At 32.0% G+C, this 22,831-nt stretch overlaps 2 protein-coding genes across 2 annotated transcripts; one reads left to right on the forward strand and one right to left on the reverse strand.

Annotated features, from left to right (window-relative positions):
* The first annotated feature begins 117 nt into the window (after window positions 1-117).
* LOC113850520 lies at window positions 118-11,390 on the forward strand. Its single transcript, XM_027481087.1, has 6 exons — window positions 118-489; window positions 665-2,267; window positions 2,543-3,718; window positions 5,965-6,356; window positions 7,061-8,573; window positions 8,843-11,390. Exons 1-6 carry the CDS (start codon window positions 150-152, stop codon window positions 10,029-10,031), a joined length of 6,213 nt encoding a protein of 2,070 aa, XP_027336888.1. The 5' UTR covers window positions 118-149; the 3' UTR covers window positions 10,032-11,390.
* A 6,064-nt stretch (window positions 11,391-17,454) lies between these two features.
* Window positions 17,455-21,059, reverse strand: LOC113852240 (probable mediator of RNA polymerase II transcription subunit 26c). The gene is made up of 9 exons (XM_027482478.1): window positions 20,105-21,059; window positions 19,946-20,014; window positions 19,773-19,855; window positions 19,589-19,656; window positions 19,438-19,487; window positions 19,321-19,354; window positions 19,107-19,240; window positions 18,851-18,944; window positions 17,455-18,759 (listed from the first exon to the last, which is right to left on the reverse strand). Exons 1-9 carry the CDS (start codon window positions 20,528-20,530, stop codon window positions 18,641-18,643), a joined length of 1,077 nt encoding a protein of 358 aa, XP_027338279.1. The 5' UTR covers window positions 20,531-21,059; the 3' UTR covers window positions 17,455-18,640.
* Window positions 21,060-22,831: the final 1,772 nt, after the last annotated feature.

Raw genomic sequence — 22,831 nt, forward strand, 5'->3', positions numbered from 1 at the left:
AAAATGGGAAGAAACAAAAAAATAAAAAAAGAAGTAGAAGAACAAGAAATGTAAGGGTTTTAGCCCCCTCATCACCGAAGTCCTAAACCCTTCCCTTTCCATCTCTATTGAACTGCAGCTGCAAGCATTGTTTCCTTTGTAATCCCGCGATGCAGCCACTTCTCAGAAAACGCTTCTTCTTTTTGTCCTCTTCTTCACCGTCTGCAGCTACCGAGCTTCTCGTTCAGCTTCAAGCACGTCAATCATCATCTTCTCCCCATCATGAGTCCCGAAACGTGAGGGTTTCGGTGTGGTGGGATTTTAAGAATTGCAACGTGCCCGCAGGAGTAGACGCTTCGAAAGTAACTCCTGCAATCACTGAGGCCGTTAGAGCCAAAGGAATTAAAGGTCCTCTTCATATCAACGCTTTCGGCGACGTTCAGCAGCTCTCCAAGCTCGACCAGGAAGCACTTGCTTACACCGGCGTTAATTTCATCCACGTTCCTTACGGTTCTCTTTTTCCTTTCCTTTTTAACCTTTACTCGTTTTATTATTGTTCAATTAAAACATAAACTAAATATATATACAAGTTTGATTTGCGGTTAATGAACTAGTGTTTATAATTATGCTCCGTGTTCATTTTAGCTTTTCAAATCGTAGTATTTATTGAAGTACTTTGTTACAGGTGGAAGGAATAGTGTGAATATTCTTGTTGATATTATGTTTTGGGTGTACCAAAATCCTCCACCTGCGCATCTATTTCTGATATCTGGTGATAGAGATTTTGCTGGCATATTACACAGGTTAAGAATGAATAATTACAATATCTTGCTTGCTAGTCCTGGGAACGCTCCTGCTGTTCTTTGCAGTGCAGCAACTATAATGTGGCAGTGGTCTTTGTTGCTTAAGGGAGAAAATCTTATTGGAAAACATTTCAACCATCCTCCTGATGGTCCGTTGGGTTCTTGGTATGGAAACTTTAAGGTGCGACTTGAAAACCCATTCTCGGCTGCGGTGCAGTCTACGTCTTTAGACAATGAGGATGTCTGTGAACCTTCCTTGGACTTAGAGTTAGGTGAGGTTTCAAAGTCGTTTGTACAGCAGGTTAAGCATATATTGAGTTCACATCCGAAAGGGATCTCCATTACAGATCTTCGTGCAGAGTTGATAAAATGTGATAGGCATTTGGGTAAGTACTTCTATGGAGTTAAAAGGTTTGCACAATTTCTATTATCAATCCCACGTGTACAGCTCCAGCCTTTAGAGGACGGTGGATTTTGTGTATGTTTGGTCCCCTCAGAATCCCCTGAACCATTTGAGAGCAGTGTTGTGCCATCAACAAGATTTTCTGTTAAGAATGAGGAGAGCGAAAATGCAGCAACTCCAAAACTCAATGGTGAGGATAAAAATAAGGGTAGACATGCCGATGGGACTCCCTCAATTGCCTCTTTCCATGAAAGTAGTATAGATGATGATTCAAAATCATCCCAACTGGTCACTCCCCAAGGCAAAACCATTGGGGGTTATGTGGATGGTAAATCACCATTTCCTTCATCAGTTGAAAGACATGAATTTAAGCCCCAAAATGACTTGCAGAAGTCTTCTTCTGCTAGTGAGAAGGCTGTGGATGTGGCTAATACACAGCTGCCAACCACAAATGACAAAGTTTCCAAAACTAAGATGGGTTCGTTGAGAAAGAGATCCAAAAAGTCATCTGATTATGACATTGTTAAGACTGAGGATGCAAGTCTTAAAATTATTGAAGAACATACAACTTCAATGAATAACTCTCCTGGAAGTGATAACACAACAATGGAAAACAGTGACATTGCAGATTCTGAATCTGGAAATTTAGAAGCAAAGAACAACAATGAGAATCCAACTAGAAAGGAGGTTGATGAAGTTTTTCCTAGCCAAAATTCTTCACCAGTTGAAGACTCTATGCTTTACAGAAGACTCTGTGGAATTGCTGAAACTTCAGGCAAAAGCCCAACACTCTTTAGCTGGATTAGAAGTTGGTGGCCATTTAGGAAAAGCAATGAAAAGTCTGATGATTTGTCTACTTGTCAGAACAAGGTGGTTAGTCATTTGGAGGATTCTAAATTATCTGTATCTGAACGGGACCAGACTGTTAGTCAGTTTGAAGAGCCCAAGTTATCAGAGCAAGACCAGAATGCTAGTCATTCTGGAAAGCCTGAGTTGTTTTCTAGTGATTCATTTTGGAATGACATGGAATCTTTTATTTTCACACCCAAAGGATCACTTCTTGTTTCCCAGTCGAAAAACAGGTTAGTGTGCATGAGAGTTTTGTGCAGATCTTTCAAAAATTTCCTTTTGCTATGGATAATGACCAATATTTGGCTTCAATGTCTTTATTCTTTCCTTGTTCTATTTTGAACCTCAACTACCAAAGAAAGTAAAACAACACGAAATTAATTACATCATAAAGTTTCTGTTGAAAATTGTGACCCTTCTGATATTTTATGAGGAATTGATGATCATTATGTAGCTACTTGTCAATAGAGTAATTTAATAACACTCTGCTACATGTTACTTGTATCAGGGAGGATATGGCACATAATTTACAAAATGATGGACCCCTGATTCTTAGATCTCTCACTGAAAAAGATATCTTTCAATTGGTGGAATTGTTAATAGCAGAGAAAAAATGGTTGGTGGAGAGCCCCTCCAAACCATTTCCTTTTAAGTTAACTCAATCAGTTCAGAAGAACAAATTGATGGACCTATCCCATGGTTCAAATGGTTTGAGATCTCTCTTTCTAAGCAGAACGTCACTGCCCAACTTGCAAAAATCGGTTGAACGTGATATGGAGAAACACAATCAGAGTATTCCTCATACCAGAGTTTCTGCTACTGCCACTGAAACGAAATATACTGAGAGGTCTAGAAATGATATATTAGAAGACTGTCAGAAACTTGTGAGTGATATATTGAGAGAACACCCAGAGGGATATAATATCTGTTCTTTCCGAAGACTATTTGTGGATAGGTATGGTTATCATCTTGACATACAGAAGCTTGGTCACCAAAAGTTGACATCCTTACTAAAGATATTTCCTGGAGTCAAATTAGACTGCACTTATATTTTTCCTTCTGTTCCTGCTGTTTGTGCTTCTGACGGGGATACTTCTATCCTCAAAACTCAAATAAACAATGCCAGTCAGGCTGTCACAAACACAGACAATGAATCATCTTATTCAGCCCCAAAAGATACTAAGTTTTACTCTCCTAGGGAGGAATTAAGTCCTGTTTCTGTTGAGAATTCCAATCAGAGCGATCTGGAATCAAAATTATGTCAGAAAGCCAACGAACTAGATACATCAAAGCATCCTGACTATGAACCCATCGTCTCAGATTATGATGCTTCTGAATCCGACGGAGATTACTCTTATTTAACTCAACCAGAAGAGCAGGGAAAGCGAAAATGTAATGAACTAGACAGTTCTTTTTGGCAGGCTCTGGATTCATGGCACAGAAGTAAGAAAGGAGAGAAAAGTGTGTCGGACAATGTTGGCCTCTTGAGTAATCTGGAGAGTATATTAAATTCATCCAATGAATCGACCCCGGATAAACTTTCCAAAACTCCTACAGGGAATTGCATAGAGAAGCAAAGATCTCAAAAGAACTGTTCATTTGTTGATGACCCAGTCTTTCCTGACAAAGACAGGCTGGTTGATGGGATATTGAAGAGCTTTAAAAAACAAGATGAGTCAAAGATGTAAAACTCAGGACCTTCTGGTGTGAACTGGACCTGGGTCCTAGTCTACTACATTTCCATTGTAGGTAATTTTGGATGCTCATCCTTCAGGATTACACATAGAACAATAGAAATAAATGGGATGTAGTTCTTTATGTCAATGAACTGCAGTTTAAGGCTTTTAGCTGGCCAGGATACTGACATTTCAATTGAGGATGATTCAGACGGTTGCTAATTGCAACTATGGAAATTCTTTTCATTTGAAGATTTTTTAACAATATATCATTTTAGTCCGTCGAATTATAAGTATCCAAAAATTTAGTTCTTAAATTATGGAAAAGATATTTAGTTCTTCAGATTATTAGATATGGATCGTTTTAGTCTTTGAAATTACGAAATCAGTTATTTTAGTTTTTAAAACTATAAAATTAGTCATTTAGTCCATGAAATTATATATTTATTAATTTAATCCTGAAATTATTAGAAATTGATTATATTAGTCTTTAAAATTATAAAATTAGTCATTTTAGTCCTGGAAAATATAGATAGTTATCAATTTAATCTAAATTAAACAAAAACTTGAAATTGTTAAAATATCAGTTATTTTAAAGCCCGTTTAGCTTCTCACATTCTATTTTATTTTTAATATTTGTTAGTTATCATTATACAATAGATTTCTTTCGCTAAGTTATCTTATTTTCACTTTTATAGTTCAAATTGTTATTAAAAAGGGTGCTACATTAGAAATTATTATGATAACATAAAATTTTTTTATTACATTCTTATTTGTACTTTATTTTTTTTAATATTTTTAAAAAATAATTACTTTTAAAATATATAAATTTAATATTTTATAAAAAAGTATATGGACAGTTTTTAATAAACAAAAAATTTAAAAAAAGTTATATATTTTTAAAAAATATATAATTTTTAAGAAAAGCATATTAAAAAAATATTTTAATCATTTTATAAAATATATTTCAAAAAGTTTTATAATTTTTCTGAAAAATAAAGTTTAATTGTAAAAAAATAATAAAAATATTATAATTTAATATCAAAACATTTAATAATAAATTTTCATTTTATAATAATAAATAATATTAAAATATTTATTTTTTATAATATTCTAGAATATTATTTTTATTCTTTTTAGGTATATGTTAAATATTCAAATTAACCTTATATTTACATATTAATTAAAGTTATCTCTTTATTTTATATTTAAAAATGCTTAAACTAGTTTTGTAGTAAAAGGAGATGCGTTGAATAATATGATAAGGGCCAAAACACTGATATAGTTAAAAGTAACATTTAAGCTTATAGTTTATTAATTTGAAATTACATGCTTTAACTAATGATTTCAATTTAAATCGAGATAATTGCACAAACATTAATATTATTTTATTTTTAAAAATAGTGCTTTGTAGGGAGATGTAAAAATTGATTAATGACACAAAATGTGTCGAAGAATGTGTTAAAAGGAATATACTTACTAATGTTTTTCTTAAATCAATAACTTGATCCCTAATCTAAACAAAATAGATAGGATAAATTTGGATAATTGGATTAAATCGGGTGAAAAATAACATATTGTAATCATTATTCACTCGACTGCTGGATTGATAAAATGAAAATAACTTTTATTTTGATTTTATTAATAATCTCTTAAAAAATAAAGCATAGATATATGTATAAAATAATATTTTTCCAAAATGATTATATATATAGTTTTAAAAAAATAGGTGTCCAATGATTAGATCCTGTTCAGTCCAAATTTATTCAAGTTGGTTTGAATTATGTAACTAAAAGTTTTTTACAAATTCAATCTAACTTTTTTTTAGGAAAATTTAATCTAAAATAAATATAATTGGCTCCTTTTTTATTGAATGAACCCGATACTGCTGGATCTCATGACAAGTACTATTGAGTCTCATTGAGCTTCCTTTCTTTATATTTACACATCTTATTTCTCTGCATATGCTACAAATTGACCAAAAAAAAGCTCTACGTGTAACTTTAATCTCTTTAATTCTGAGATAAACTTTCGTCAAACATCAACTGGGAAAATAAACAAGTTTGTAAGTTCATCTCAAAATTAACAATATTTTCATAACATCTTCAACCTTATTTTTCAAAAAATAAAAACGTTGGATATTTGCTTCATCATTTGGACCATTGGCATGAGCCCAAAACCTTTGGATTTGACTCGGTCAGGCAAGCCCAAGCGGATAATAGGGGCAAGGGAAAATGCAATGCAAGGGTTTTAGTTTGGGTAATCTCTTCCCATGTCCTAAACCCTCTTGTGAAGGAGTGACTGCAACTGCAAGGATTTCATTTATGCATCCAGCGATGAGGCTCCTTCTCCGAAAGAACCACTTGTTTATGTCATCTTTTTCATATTTTGTTCGGATTGAGGCGCGTGAGTTGTCATCTTCTTCTTCCCGAAATGTGAAGGTTTCGGTGTGGTGGGATTTTGAGAATTGCAGCTTGCCAGCAGATATTAATGCTTCCAAGGTGGCACCGGCGATCACGGAAGCTGTGAGAGCCAACGGAATTAATGGCCCTCTTTCTATTCACGCTTTTGGTGATGTTCTACAGTTATCCAAAGCTAATCAGGACGCGCTTTTTTACACCGGCATTCACTTCACCCACATTCCTGGTCTCTTTTTCTCTCCTCTCCTTTTTCTGTTACCCATTTTCCCATTAAACTTTTCTCTGTATCAAGTTTCCCATTCATGTGTATTTCTTTTTAAAATAATAAGCATCTTCCGTTAAATGTGTAGTGCAGAATTTTAAGTAAATATCTACGTATCATCATTTAATTGAAGAACTTGATGGCAAGGATTTATGGAACTTAGTCTAAGTTTTTTATTTTTTATATTTATTATTTGTTTTGATTATACTTTTGATCTTTCTAGTTTGAGTTACGTGCGATTTTAGTTTCCTAAGTTATTTTCGAGGTAATTAAGTTTCTCTAATATGAATGTGATAAGCAGTCCCATGCAAATTCATTCATTTGTATAAATTGTAGATCAAGCACAGAACTTAGTCTAAATTACTTTTTCTTTCGTAGGATTAAGGATAAATGTGATTCTAGGCATAATGAGGAAGAGTGATTTTTTGAATTCGTCAGTAAAGAGTAAGATTAAATTTTATTGTCATCTGTGCGTCTGTTAGATAACTTCTACTGGTCTCAGTTTTGAATGCAATGTCTTTGTCGTAGGACTTGATTAGTACTGTTCTGGTGAAAATATCTCTATTAAATGGTTTTACAGTACGTGGTGTTTCAGGACTTTAATGTTTAATTCATCTACATTTTTAGCTTTTCAAAAAATTTTAATATGTTGAAGTACTTTATTCCAGGTGGAAAGAATAGTGCTGATAGATTTCTTCTTGTTGATCTCTTGCGTTGGGTTTCTGAAAATCCTCCGCCTGCACATCTCCTTTTAATATCTTCTGATGGAGATTTTGCTGGCGTACTACACCGGTTACGAATGAATAATTACAATATCTTGCTTGCTAGCACAGCATGTGCTCCTGATGTCCTCTGCAGCGCAGCAACTATAATGTGGCATTGGTTTTCATTGCTTAAGGGAGAAGATATTTTTGGGAAACATTTTAACCATCCTCCTGATGGTTTGCTTGGTTCTTGGTATGGAAATTACAAGGTGACTCTTGATAGCCCGTTCAAAGCCGGTGAGCAGTCTACATCTTTACAAAATGTGGAGATATGTAAACCTTCCTTAGATTTAAAGGCAGCTCCAGCTCCAGCTCCGGCTCCAGTTCCTAATTCAGTTGTAAGGCAGGTTTGGCGTATATTGAAATTTAATCCAAAAGGGATCTCAATTACAGCTCTTCGTGCAGAATTAACAAGACGGAATGTGCAGTTAGATAGAAAATTCTATGGATATAAAGTGTTCTCTCGCTTTCTATCATCATTGCCATGCGTACAGGTCAAGCCTTTAGGTGATGGTAAATTTCGAATACATTTGGTCCCCTCAGAATCCCCTGAACCTGTTGATAGCAAAGCTGTACAGTCAATAATATCTGCTGTTAAGATTGATGAAAGGGGAAATGTAGCAACTCCAAAGCTAAATGGTGAGGATAGAAATAAGGCTAGTGAAGCAAATGAGACACCCTCAACTGCCTCAATCCATGAAAGAAGTATGGGTGATGATTCAAAATCATTCCAGCCAGTCACTTCACTAGGAAGACCCATAGAGGAATATGTAGATGTTAATTCTTCTGTGTGTAGTGAGAAGGTTGTAGATATGGCTACTGCACAACTGTCACTCAAGGACAGCAATGTTTCCAAAACTGAGACAGGTTCCTTAAAAACAAATTATAAAGAGTCTCATGACAGTGGCATTGTTGGGCCTGAGGATGCATGTCATAAAATTCTGGAAAAATGCACTTCTTCAAGGAATCACTCTGAAAATTTTAGAGCAATGAACAAATATGAGAATACAACTAGAAAGGAGGTTGATGAAGTTTGTCACAGCCCATATTCTTCATCAATTGATTACTCTCTGGTTGAGAAAAGACCCGATGAAAGTGCTGAAACTGATAGGAAAGGTCCAACATTCTTTAGCTGGACCAAAAGCTGGTGGTCATTTTGGAAAAACAAAGCAAAGTCTGGTGATTCAACTGCTCATCAAAATGAGGTGGTTAGTGATTTTGAGGATTCCAACTTATCTGAACTAGACCAGAGAGTCCAGACTGTTAGTCATTTTAAAGAGGGGTTATCTGAAATGGAACAGAATGTTATTCATTCTGGAATGCTCGAGTTATTTTCTAGTGGTTCCTTTTGGAATGAGATAGAATCTTTTCTTTTCACTCCCAAAGGATCTCATCTTGTTTCCCAGTCAATAACCAGGTTAGTGTGCTCAATAGTTTTGTATGAATCTTCTAAAAAATTTCCCTTTTGTTATGGGTAATAAACAAATGCTAGCCTCCACGTGTTCATTCTTTCTTTTTTCTAATCTGAACCTCAGCTACCAAAAGAAAGGAAAACAATGCAACAAATTAATTAAGCCATAAAGTTTGTGACAAAATTTAAGTATCCATTTTGATATGTTATGATGATCATTATGTAGCTACTTGTTGAAAGAATAAATAACATTCTGCTACATGTTATTGTATCAGGGAGGATATGGCACATAAATTACACAAGGATGGAACCCTGGTTCTTAGATCTCTCACTGAAAATGATATCCTTCAGTTGGTGGAGTTGTTAATAGTGGAGAAAAAGTGGTTGGAGGAAAGCCCCTCCCAAGCATTTCCGTTTAGGCTAACTCAATCAGCTTGGAAAAACTCATTCGTGGGCCAATCTCAAGGTGCAAATGGCTTGAGCTCTCTCTTTGTAAGCAGACCATCACAGTCCAACTTGCAAAAATCAGTTGAACACAATGTGAAGAAACACAATCATAGTATTCCTCAGACTAAAGTTTCCACAACTGTCACTGAAACAAAATATACCAAGAGGTCTAGAAATGAGATATTACAAGACTCTCAGAAACTTTTGAGTGAGATGCTGAGGGAACACCCGGAGGGGTATAATTTCAGTTCTTTCAAAGGACTATTTGTTGATAGGTATGGCTATCATCTTGATTTACAGAAGCTTGGTTACCAAAACTTGGCATCATTTCTACAGATAATGCCTGGAGTTAAAGTAGAGTCCACTCATATTTTTCCTTCTGTTTCTGCTGGTGGTGCTTCTGATGGAGAAACTTGTATCCTCAGAACTCAATCTACCAATGCAAGCGATGCTCATGCAGTCTCATACTCAGATAGTGAATTATCTGATTCAGCCCCCAAAGATGGTAACGCGGAATCTCCATGGGAGGAATTAGGTCCTGTTTCTGTCAACAATTCCAATCAGAGTTATCTGGAACCAAAATTAAGTCAGAAAGCCACAGAATTGGATTCATCAAAACATCCAGATTATGAATCCGTTGTCTCAGATTCTGATTATTCGGAATCTGAAGGAAATTCCTCTTGTTTAACTCAACCAGAAGAGCCAGGACAGCGAAAATGTAATGAACAAGACAGTTCTTCTTGGCAAGCTCTGGATTCGTTGCCCAGCAGGAAGAAAGGAGTGCATAGTGCCAAGATGGTGGACAATGTTGAACTCTTTAGTAAATCGCTGTCGCTGCTTGATGTTTTAAATTCACAAAATGAGTCGACCCAACATACACCTTCCAAAATTCCTTCAGGGAATTTCATAAAGAAGGAAAGATCTCGAAAGAATTATTCATTTGTTGCTGACCCAATTTTAACTAACAACGAGGACAAGCTGACTGATGGGATATTAGAGCGCTACAAAAAAGATTGAGTTCAAAATGCAACAACACTGAGGAGGAGTTCCTGGTCTTAGAATTTCATAATAGGAAACTTGGGATTCTCATACTAATGAGTATTGACAGATCGATATGGTGAGATGGTTCTTTATATTAGAAGTTGCAGTTTCAGCTGCTCTGAGTTCTTTATATCAACGAGATGGTCCGAATTCTCATTTTTTTTGTTCAGATAATTCTTGTTATATTTTAGTTTAGTTATTATTTGCGACCGTTGTTAGAACTCTTTTAGTTGTAGTCGTAGTTATCAATTTTTTATAGGGCTTAGCAGCTGATGCTAAACTGTTATAACAGGATATGGCATATTTAATAATTTTATATACAAATTTAATAAGATTTAATTAAGCACTTGAAAAGTTGCAAATTTGAAATTTTGTTTCTCTTTTTTTTTATTTTAAAGGTATAATCCTTAACTTTTTAAATTCATTAAAAATTGGTTTATGTGTTCAATTGAAATCTGTTTAGTGATAAATTAGCCAACAAAAGTTTTACTTAATCACTGTTATGTCATATTTATGTAATTATTATTTTTAATATTTTATTTTTTAATGTCAATATTTCAAAAAAGTCTACAAAATATTTATGTTATTTTAAAAAATCAATAAATAATTCAAATGTTTTTGGTTTTTGAGCTTGCATCTATCCTTTTTTCAGTCGCCACTGCAACCGTTTATAGTCATCTTTCCGGCAAGTTTTCCAACCAGCAACAGTGGATCTGGTTTGCCTCGTTGTACGCCACCCAACTTCGACTGTCACATTTCCGTCGGCAAAAAAGTCCCACACATTATCTCTCTCTCTCTGATCTGCGACCAGATTTTGCTCCATTTCGGTATCGGTAAGTGCTCCGACTCGACTCTTCGAACTAACGCTTCTCGAGTTACCGAATACGAGGTCTTTGGAGAGGTTTAGCCGTACCTCGCACGCATTTTTCACTAGCTTGTAGAGCTCCAATGACCCGTCGTTGAAGCTCAGGTCGAATGCGGCGTTGTTTAAGACCCACACAGAAATGATGTGGCGGCGAGCGAGTTGACTCAGCGAGTAAAGAGCGAGTTGGGGATTGTCTTTGTTGTGAGTCTCCTTGCCGAGAAACCTTGGAGGGTAGGGGCGACAGTGGTGAGGTTGATTTTTGAAGACAAAGGGGATATGAAGTGTGATGAGGATAAGGTATAACAGAGCCACTCCAATCAAATTCGATGGCGGATGGCTCCTCTCATCTCCTCCACCACCGGCCACAACCTCGCCCTCGTCAACCATGGCTGAATTTCTTGCGGCTCTGACGACCACTGGGGCCCAACTACACCCCCCGGGTACGAATTCGATGTAGACACAAAAATGGACTATGCGGGGTTGTTGCACTTTAGGAGTAAGACCTAACCTTAGGAGTTGAGCCGAAACTTTTTAAAAATTTTATTTTCATTTACCATCACATGATATCATATTATAGTGATATTTCACTTGATAAAATTCAGTTTACGGCGACAAACAATTTTTAATAGGTTCAAATAATTAGGAATTATATCTTAATAAAAAAAATTCAAGACTAAATTTAAAATGTGCAATTTTTGAAAGGATTAAATATTTAATTAAGTTAATTAAATAATTTATTCAACATATATATAAATGCTCAAATTTTAAAAATGCTTAAATTTATGACATATTCAGAGTTAAAAATAAAGTCATAAGTCTTAATTAAAACATAATAAGTAAATATCAATAAAAGTTAAAAAAAATGTACAAAATGATACTGTGGTTTGCAGTATGGATGTTGTACGGTATAAAAGCGAGAGGAACTATATCCAATTAAGACAACTTAAAATTCTGAAAAGTGAGATAAAAATAAGGTTTTATTGGCTAAGAATAAATAATTAATAATAATATAAAATTTTATTAAAAAGAGAAATATTTATTATATTTTTATAACTTTAATACAATAATTATATATTTTTTATAAAAAAATCTATTCATGAATATTTAAACTCAGCCTTAAAATTAAAGCTAACAAACACTCATAAAAATATCATCTCCCAAAAAATCTCCTTATATTATGCTTTTTTTTAAGGTAATTTTTATAAAATTTACTGTGGTGCAGCTATGAACGCTAGCAATTGTTATATAAAATATTCAGCTAGTCAATTTTTGTTGTGACCTAATTACACTTTTCAGTCTGCGCGAGAACTTTAACGTTTATATAACTTTTTTTTTTTTTTTCAAAGATGAATATTTGTTCCAATTCCTTAGCAAATAGAAGAGAATACAAATATCTCTGCTATATTACTATATCGCCAAAGTATCATGTCATTGATAACTATGATTATACTCTCAAAAAAATATTTCACTTTTAAAATTTTAAATTTATGAGTCAGTTTCAATTAATTACCGAGCACTTCTAAAAATATATAAAATAAAATAAAAAAAATTTACAGTTTAAAATTAACTTATATATTTTAACTTATTTAAAATTTTTCTCATATAATATCTTCCTAAAGTAAAGTGCGTAACTTAATTTTATGTTATGAAAAAAGTTTAATTTATTTTACATTATTATTTCTTTTTATTTTCATCCTTGTAAGTGTTTTTAAAGGTTCATCTAAGTTTAATGATATATTACTTATTTATTGTTGGGCATCTTCAATAATAATGCATCAGGTTTACGACAAAGTAGAGGCTGTTTCTCGGATTTAACTTGAGGGACCAAAAGCCCGAAAAAACTACACGAGAGGGATGGAGTGGCAACACTTAAAATATCTGAAATTATCAACGGAGTGGGAGGACTATCATAAGCAATCAAATCATAATCATATGAGCATCAGCAGGTGTTTTCTTCTCTATGAACACCAGAGAAGCAAGTTTCCCAGTTACTATTAGATAAGAGCTCGCTGACAAAGGAAAGTGCTTTTCAAGGATAGAGCATGAGGTTATAATTATTAATCAAATAAAAAAACTATCAAATTAGATTATAATAAAATATACTTATAAATATAGTAGATTATAAAGTCATTAAATTTAGTCCATTGATGTTTTAGTTAACAATTATAATTTCATATTTTACCGAGAAAGTGTACATTTATTTCACTCGAGGAGTTAAATTCCTATTTCAAAGTGTCTCTCATGGTGTTTTAAGAGCTCCATTATGTTAAACAATCTAGCTGGTTAATTTGCAACGTCAGGTGAACCCTAATTTCTTGTGTTTGAATATAATTAAAATAAGTGAATGATTCAAAGGATAACATCCAAATAAACTAATTTATAATTAATAATGTAACGAAGAGGAATACTAACAACATATATTTTTTAATATATTATTTTTATCACGCTCTTAATTATTAAGTAAAATTTATTAAAAATTACAAAAAGAGAAAAGAGAAATATCAATTTAAGAATAAAAAATATATTAAAAGTAGTTCATGCAACTACTGATTTTTTTATTTTGGGAGCATGAGATTGTTAACAACATTGACCTTTATGTTTGATTAACATAAAATGTAATCATTGCAAGTATTATTATTCTATTTTTTTAAGAAAACTAATTACATATTTTTTTAAACCAATGTAGAGGATACTAATTTTATGTCTAATTTTATAGATTATTGTCAGTTATTAAAAAGTTGTTACTTGGAATAGAATAAAAGTTTTATCTTAGACACATGTATAGTAATTTTAGAAAAGTGTTTTTTAGGTAAACAATAATTGAAAGAACTTTGGTAGAGGGCTGCAAAGGCAACTTATTCACAAGAGTAGAAAAATTATATGAAAAAATTAAGAATATTAACGAAGAGGTGTACAAATACTTCTTGAAGATTTCTTCAAGACATTGGAGTAAGCTAAGATTTTTTTTAAAATCGAGATGTTATTATAAATAATATGTTTAAAACTAATGGGACCTAGACAAAAGTCAATTGTAACTATGATGGAAGAGAAAAAGGTTTATATAATGAAAATGTGGGCGGAGGATAGAAAGAATATCACATTGTTATAGTAACACATATTTTAAAAATATTACAAAACTTCGAGCTTAATCAAAATGGTAGTTAAGTAGGTAATACTTTTATCATATTTTAATATCTATTAAATTGACTAAATTTGTGGTAATCTATTAACTATCTCAATATCGTATCCCCACCAAATGTGAAGTAGGTGACCATAAAAAAGTTAGATAACCTATTAGAATAGAGGTACCAACAAGATAGGCTCAAATTTTAAATGCTTCTTAGGTTCTAATTAATAGTCAAAAAAGGAAAGATGAGTACACAAAGGAGTCAACATACTTAACACTTATATTTTATAGGGACAAGTAGTTTGTAGGACATATATCTTATGCTTTTGGTTAGACAATGAATTTTGTGGGCTTGTATTTTGTTTTTTTAGTTTTTTATTATGAACTCATTATGTTTTTCATTTGTATATTTTAATCAACATTTATTTTTAATTATCATAGTACTTTCTTATTTTTACATCCATATTCCAAGATAAAGCATGCAAAAAAAATTTCATTAAAGATAGAACATATTGTAACATCCATATTCAACATAGAACATTCTCTATTAATCAAAGCACTGTTTTCAAAGTGAAATTACAAAAATTACATACCTAGTACCTCCAATATAACTCACAAGACAATGATTTTATGCTAAATAACATTTAGAACAATACCATAATTAATATATAAATCACCACATTAATACTCAAAATATAAATTAAAATATTTATTTTATTTTATTTTATTTTTTGTTAATTTGGAGTGAATTCTAAAGATGTAAAAAAATTTCCCTTTGCTTCAGTAGTGAAATTTCATTATCATCAACTTTATCATTTTTCATTCACTTAAAAAATGATACAATAGATTAGTAACATAAAAATAAAGAACTTATTTATACATACATAAAAATAAAAATAAAAAAAAACTTAGTTATTTGTTCTCACAAAATTACCTTATAGTTTCTACATCTTCAAAAACTTTATTTCCATATTTATTGTTATTGTTGTTATACAATAAACATTCTTCATACTACAATAACAAAAATGGATGTTCAACTCATAATTAAAAATTGTGAGCCCATGAGAGTTTGTCTTCTTGTTTGAAAGATAACATAATATAAAATCCTAAATTGCAATAAAGGAGAAAACACAATTATATCTTTTTTTGCTAATGTAACAGACCTAATAGAAAGAACAAATATGAAAAAAAGAAAAATTTTAAGAACTAAAAAATGAATAAAAAATAATTAAAGAACTAATTTTGTCCTTATTTAACTAAATAAGTTTAAAGTGTAATTTCTCTAAAAAATGTTTAACATAGTTCTCTTCTCTATTTACTCTTTTCAAAAAGAAAAGACAATTTTTTATTTATATTTAAATAATTGTATTGATTATATTTATTTCAAAAAATAAAATTATTTAGTGATTATTTAAAATTTAAAAAGAATAACTTTTAAAAAGGACTATCAAATTATACTTAAAAATAAAGGACTATGAAATCACTTTTATAAGTTCAAACGAACAAAGTATTAATGTAATCCACAATTATAGTTAATTTTATAATACATGCTTAATTTAATTAATTAGAATTAATATAGTATGTTCGTGTGTGTTAGAGAGGAGCATGTACAATGAAGATTACTTGTTAATAATTTAATGGCATATTTATTTATTTTTTTCAAAAGCTATTTATTTTTTGTAAGATTATAATGAAGATTAGGTATATAAAATTTACACAAATTAAGCATTCATAAATATATATTTTTTTAGTAAATTTTGACTTCTATTTTCAATAAAATATTATTATTAATATAGAGGAGCAATAAAATATTAAATAATACTTAAATTATGTAAATTTTTGCAAACTTCGTATACTTTTAAATTATGAATTAACAAAATAAAGTAGAATATGCTTTTAAATATAAAATGTGAGTCATCATTATTAAATAATAGTATTTTTAAGAATTTCTTAAATGAGAACATTCTTAAGAATTAATTATTTTTGTATCAAGTGGCTTTTGTTATATTAAGTATTCAATTTTATTTTAATTTATATTTAATTAAATAAATTTACAATTTATTTTTTAATTTTAAATATACTGATTTTTAAATTTATTTTTATGTAATATTATAATATTTATTATTAATAATTAAATATTTTTAAATTTATTAAACTTATTTAGTGTTTAATTGAAAGATTATTCAAATTTCATAATATTCATGCAGTGCACAAAAATTTTTCTAATTCTACTTATATTTTATAAATAGTAGCTTCTTATGTATATTTTATATAATATATCGTCACGATGACTATGTATGAAATTAATTAAAGTACATTGAAAGTGTAAAAACAAAATTATACCCCCATTCAATCATTTATAGACCTATCAATAAAAGTCAAAATACATAATTTCAAAGTCATATATAAGATGTATTATAGTAAACTAATAATATAAAAATATTTACACTAACATTACGTCATAATTAAATATTTAATTTAAAATAAAAAATGAATTATATGATCAAAGGGTTAAAATTTATATTTATTTGAAAATGACATTTTTAAGACATTGATGAAATTTCAAAACAATTTCAAAAGAATAAGAATTTTCTTAATATATCTTGTTTCTTCAAAATAAAACATGTTTATTATAAAAAAAAAATTTCAATCATCTAGATAAGTTGTTTTGAGCTATCTGCTAACAAAGTAATTAATTTAAATATTTGGTAGTGTAATCATCATACTATTTAAACAAATTATATTGACAATCTAAGAATAATAAACTGTAAGCATTCTGATATTTTTCCCATAATAGTGCATAATATATATATATATATATATATATATATATATATATATTGATGAAGAATTCTATCGATCAATCATGTTTATCCTTTTGTTTTTTTGAACTTAAGTACCCAGAATCTTTTCTTAAAAATTAGCATGACATGAATACATCAACAAAGTAGAAATATAAATTTTCTCTCATTTAAAAATTGTATAAACATTTGTTTGAAATCTAAAGTTAGTAATAGGTTAGGAATTAGGATTACCATACAATCCTGGTTTTAAAAAAATTATTTGATATTAAAATGTGTTTATGGTAAAAAATTGTTAGTTGCTCAGCTAAATTTAAGTTACACAAACATGTTAGGAAAAGTTGTGTATTCGATTGTATCAGTTAATATAGATGAGCGGATACCTTAAAGACAAGTTATCCATTTCAAAGATATCAAACAATTATGTCAAAGGAAGAAATATATCCTTAGATTGTGGATTTTCAAGATACTCAAGAAAGCTCTTAACTAAGTGCAATTGAAAATAAAAATATTGTAATTAGTTAAAGAATATAAAGGCAAATGGCTGTAGATAAATGTAAAAAAAGTTGTGAACAAATGTAAAGATTGAAATTGTAAAAGAAATGACTTGCAAATGGAAGTAAAGTTAATGATAAGTTGTTGTAAGGTTTAATTGGTTGACCCTTTTTTCGTTACAATATAGACAAATGCAACTTATATAATATGCATAAAGCAATTATTTGGCCTAAAACTCTGCTACCCATTTTCCTAACCCACTACCCTAGGTATAGAGTATTGAGTAGCTTAATCAACAACCTTCTGGCGCAAACTAACAACCATTTGCTAACTTTCCTCATCAACGGCTAAAAAGAGCAGCCCAAAGCGCAAATGACCATAAAGTACATAGCCCAAAAAGAGCAGCCCACGTAGAAAAAGCATTTTAAGAAAGATTTGTTTTGACAAAGGAAAAAAGATAGGTTTTTGTGCTGTGTTAACATTTGATCCGGTGAACGAAGTATTCGGCCATAAACTACGTGACATGTACCTCATCACATTAAATTCAACTTGCTTGCATAAAAGGGAAATAAGACTGTAAGAATGCCAAATTGGCGTAATAAGACACCTTATGTGTGTCTCGACATGACTAATAAATGGCTAATCGTATAATTTGAAGTGTTTCAATCTGAGGTTTTTCCCATTTGATGTGCTTGGTCTATGAAACAAAAGGTTGTCAATTATTTAGTGTACTGAATTAAATACTGTGCATTTTACGGCAAAGGATCCGAACTCTTAACTAGTTGTGTACACGTCATCTTCCTATGATTATGACCCAAAACCCTATAATTGATTGCAATGGCAACTAAATTGCCACCCACCCGGAGTAAAATCGTTAAGTATGATCACTTCTTGACTTCCGTTTGCTGTTTTTCTTCAAGAGAAGGACTAAATGCAGTTAATAGAAAATGGCGTCCATTAAACCTAATGTACTAAAATTCAAACTTCGACCTTAAAAAAAACGATGTTTTATGTCTTTAAGGAAAAACCTTTTCAGCCCTACCCCTCGTCCCATCTCTATCCCGATTCCTGAAATCACGTGCTCCTCAACAAACCGACAAAAGCGGGTTTGATGGTACCCTTTCAAAAAGAAAAACCCAAAATATTGAGGAGTTTTTTTTTCTTCGATTATTATTAATTTAAACAAAAAGGCACCAGAAAAAATAGGTTTGAAAATTCCACATGGATGAACAAGGGTTTAGGACTTTATCCGGCACCCTCACAAGCCTTTTTACATGCACGAACATTGGAACATGTATCACCAGTGCCTTCCCTGAGAACTACCGCCACCTTTATTCTTTCCAAAGAAGGCATTCTTGGGTTTTGATTTCGGTAACTCATGGATGTCCATCACCTGAATCGTTCTTTGCCTTTTGGCTATGCACCGCACAAACATACGAAATTACTAGTCAGTTATATATAGAAGGAATTAGCATGAAAACGAAAATTATGGAAAAAAAAAATCCACCATTTTCAGCCTCTTTGTAGTTCTCTTGAAGCCGTCTTCTGGCAGAAGCAAGTCTCTCCGCGTCAAAATTGCTCTCTCTGTGTTCCCTCTGTCTCTGCAATCGTTCAACACTATGTCAGGACCACTTAACAGCACAATTAAACACCACATTTATTGCATCTTGGTTTCTAATTTGAGATATTATATTTTCAGCCACTGTGGTTTCCACTTTCATAGGTCAGAAAAACTAAAATGGTTGTTAAAATCACATCCGTACATTTTGAGAGGCGAAAGCAGGGGTGGAAACTGATGGTGATGGCGTGGGTTTTGGCGGAGCTTCACTGCGGGGAATTACTTTTGGTTTGTGTTCTGCTTCTGATGAGTTGTTACGGTCTGACCCAGAGCTCCCATCTGCATCAGCAAAGAGCATATCAACCAAATGCAACAAACAAAGGGGTATCCAAAAGATTTGAATCAGATGCTATACTCACTGTGTGGATTTGGCGAGTATGCAAAATCAGGAATCTGCAAAAAGAATGGAATAATTAATATTAGCAAACCTTTCCAAGGGAAAAGCAGTAGACCAAAAAGATTTCTTTGACCTCAACCTGATGATGCCCATTTTGGCTGGTTTTCAGCAGAGGCGAGTCTCCATCAGCTGCCAACATTATCATTAATTACCATTAATAATTTCACATGCAGATTCCAACCCTTTTAATATTTCTCACAAAATTAAGCTAAGAATTAAATCAAGATTACCCATGAGAGTGTTGGTTCTTCCCTGTGGATTCAACTTCACCCATTCATCCACAATTTCCTTCCACTTCCTGCAAGTAACAAACGTACCAATTCAATCAATCTTCTCCAAAATACGACAACATTACATTAATTTCTGCAAAAGTAAAATAATTAATAACAATAAAAATTATATCTCTTCCGAAACCTGACAAGGAGCTTCACCAATCGCCGAACGTCATTGGAAGGATGCTTCCGCAACCGATTCACGTGCCTCCCGATGTCAGTCTCCTACAGGAATCAAACACCGTAAAGTAAAACCGATAAAATCTAAAAGAAAACCCACACGAACGAAATAAAACGTTTCAAAACAAAATTTACCTTTAACGCTTGAAATGTAATATCCATATCCGCAAGATTTTGTAGCAACTCTACCAACGAATCTTCGGACTGAAAACGAGGCGAAAACAATATAATCAGATTCAGTTTCTAATCTTAATTAAAACCGAAAATTAAATACAAACACTAGTTGAACAATACCTGGTCAGGAGCTTCGAGTTGCTCTTTAATCTCTAGAATCTTCTTCTGCTCGTCATCGAACAAACCACCGTAAGGATCTACCTCTTCATCGTCGTCGTCGCCGTTGTCTTTGTCATTTTCCAGAGACTGCGGCGTTGCGGGAGAGGAATTGCCACGGGGCTGGTGTCGTTGTCGTTCAGGGCTAGGGCTAGGGCTGCTCTGTTTCTTCACTTGGTGACCGTTGGACATGAGGCGATTGTTACCTTCGCAATTCCGGCATCGCGGAGGAGCCGTCGTGGCGGCGTATAGGCGCTCGACGATTCCATCTCGGCGGTGTTTCAATTCGGCGGCGTAATCCAAGGACGCGACGGTGATTGCGGTGTCGATGAACAACCACACGTCGACGCCCGCAGTCTCCAATATGGATCGGAAATCGTCCAAATCCATACGCGCCGCGCGTGCGGGGGTTTCAATAACCGATCAATCGGAGAGTGTGCACACTAAGGAAGAATTTCCTCTACTCTATATTTTTGGTTTGTTTGGAAGTGAAGAAAACGCTAAGAAACGCGAAAAAAGAATCTGAGAAGATTCCGTGTGTTCCGTTTCTTAGGCAATGGGTTAGGTTCTAATGTGACATCATGGGATCTAAACGGAAACGGCAAAGGGTAGATCGAAACGACGAGAGAGTAAAAGCAATGAAAACGGCATAGATCTGAGGAAATTGAGATTGGTTGAGGGTTGGATGTTGTGGATAATGGAGAAGAGGATAGCAGAGGGAGAGGGAGTATATTCGAGAAGAAAATCCTTAATTTATTTATTTATTAATTTATAATTTAGTTTGTTTTGCTAATTGGGAAGGTGGGTGGAATGGGAAGGGCGCAGGCTGTACCCGGTGGTGACCAATACCACCACCTTACTTGTGCGTTTGGTTTGGTGCCAATCGCAAAACTGTTTTTTTATCTTTGCTGTGGGCTATGGGAGATGAACGGGCGAACCCACAATAATTTATTATTCAAATTAATTATTAGGCCACGTTTGGATAGGTAAAAGATAAATGATAAATAAAGTTTGCAATCAAACAAATTCATCTCAGATTTTAAAACTAGTAATCTTCCTCTGAATATATGGACATTTTCACATTTAAACAAAATTTACAGATGAAAATAAATTTTAAAAAGTAAGAAATGTTTTTATTAATAATGATAATTATTTCTATTGCATTAAATAGAAAAAAATTACATAGCAAAAGAATGTATAAATATTATGGAATAAAATGATTAATTAAAATTAAAACATGTTATCTTTATTATACAAAAATGTTTATTTTCAATTTAAAATAATATAAAAAATTTTAAAATTTAAATTCTAAATTAAGTTTAAGAAATAACATTTAAAAAAACATATTATAAATTTGTGTCCTTATTCTTTAGTGATAATATTTGTAAGAATTCTTTTATCTTTAATAAGTGACATGACTTATAGTATAATGATCATTTAATTTTACTTTTTTATTTATAATTTTGTTATTCCTTTCAAATGTTGTTACTCAATGTCAGTTTTAATTTGTTTAAAAGTTTAAATCTTGAATCGTTATCTCAATTTTACAACCATATCATTAAAGATTATTTTTTTTTAAATAATTTATTTCGTTCCATAAATTTCTCTTTAATTCGTTACCCCACAAAATTTTGGTGATTTATTATATTATTTTGTGATTTTCTATTATAATATATTCCATTGCATTGTGTGTGTGTGTTGCATTCTCGCTTATCCTAAAAGCTGTTGCACTGAGGTGGTTCTTGGCCCTGCCTGTTAAGTCTATGAGCTAGCTGGGCCAACTCCAAGTGTCCCTTTGCCAAATATTCATAATTAATTTCTCTGTTTTACAATACACATTTAATTGATGACAAACAAACAATACAGCTTAATATAAAATTTATAGTGAAAATTAATTTAAACTTAACTACATAATATTTCCAGAGACCCTGATGCAACGAAATAAAGTTTTGTATGTTTGATGAAGGACGATCACGATAGCGGATATTACATCTACTTAAGGATGACATCAAAAGTTTGATCGGAGAAGTCTATCTTATGACGGTGTGCCAAGAGTGTTTGTTTGTTTGTATGACAGTTATTTTAAATCGAGAAAAAAAATCATTATAAAAACCTTTTGGTCAAAGTAATTGAGTAATCTTTGTTTATAAAAATAAACAAACAAGCCTTTAGTCGTAATCCGCTTCAGAGGTCGTCCTCCAAGAGAAGGAAAACATCGCCTATGTGGAAATCATTCACACATGAAAATTTCGTGTGTGTTTGATGCAAAACTTCAAGTGCTGGATAATGGAGAACGGAATAGTGCTAATAAAACGAGGAGTGTATTTTTAGGTGTGTTATTTAAAAAAAATATTTTATAAAACAATTTTTAATTTTTAGAAGAGTATCTAAAAATTAAAGAAAAATAAATAAAATTGAAAATAGAAGTTCAAAATCGTCAAATAAAAATTTGTTTAATTTTAAAAACTTAAAAAGAATTAAAACAATTATGAAAGATTAATCTTATCACTTTTAAAAAAATAATTTTTAAAAACAAAAGACAAATAAACTTTTTATTCGTTTATTTTATTTGAGTTTTTGTTGGGTAGAAGGGGGACATGGTAAGGCTGAAGGCTGTACCTTACTTGAGCATTTGGCTTGGTGCAAACTTGTGCTTTCATGTTTGACGTCGCCTAAGGGAATTGAACTGAC

This window comes from Abrus precatorius, unplaced genomic scaffold (assembly GCF_003935025.1).
Source record: "Abrus precatorius isolate BTA unplaced genomic scaffold, Abrus_2018 Scaffold10, whole genome shotgun sequence".
Taxonomy (NCBI): Eukaryota; Viridiplantae; Streptophyta; class Magnoliopsida; order Fabales; family Fabaceae; genus Abrus; species Abrus precatorius.

What these genes read in the sequence shown, in the direction of transcription:
- LOC113850520 (XM_027481087.1), top strand. Translation starts at nt 150, where the DNA reads ATGCAGCCACTTCTCAGAAAACGCTTCTTCTTTTTGTCCTCTTCTTCA. An exon ending in AAACAAGATGAGTCAAAGAT is followed by an intron (nt 3,719 to 5,964) that starts GTAAAACTCAGG and finishes CAAGGGTTTTAG; the next exon opens with TTTGGGTAATCTCTTCCCAT. An exon ending in TCACTTCACCCACATTCCTG is followed by an intron (nt 6,357 to 7,060) that starts GTCTCTTTTTCT and finishes ACTTTATTCCAG; the next exon opens with GTGGAAAGAATAGTGCTGAT.
- LOC113852240 (XM_027482478.1), bottom strand. Translation starts at nt 20,530, where the DNA reads ATGGATTTGGACGATTTCCGATCCATATTGGAGACTGCGGGCGTCGAC. An exon ending in AACTCGAAGCTCCTGACCAG is followed by an intron (nt 20,015 to 20,104) that starts GTATTGTTCAAC and finishes CCTCGTTTTCAG; the next exon opens with TCCGAAGATTCGTTGGTAGA. An exon ending in TTACATTTCAAGCGTTAAAG is followed by an intron (nt 19,856 to 19,945) that starts GTAAATTTTGTT and finishes TGATTCCTGTAG; the next exon opens with GAGACTGACATCGGGAGGCA.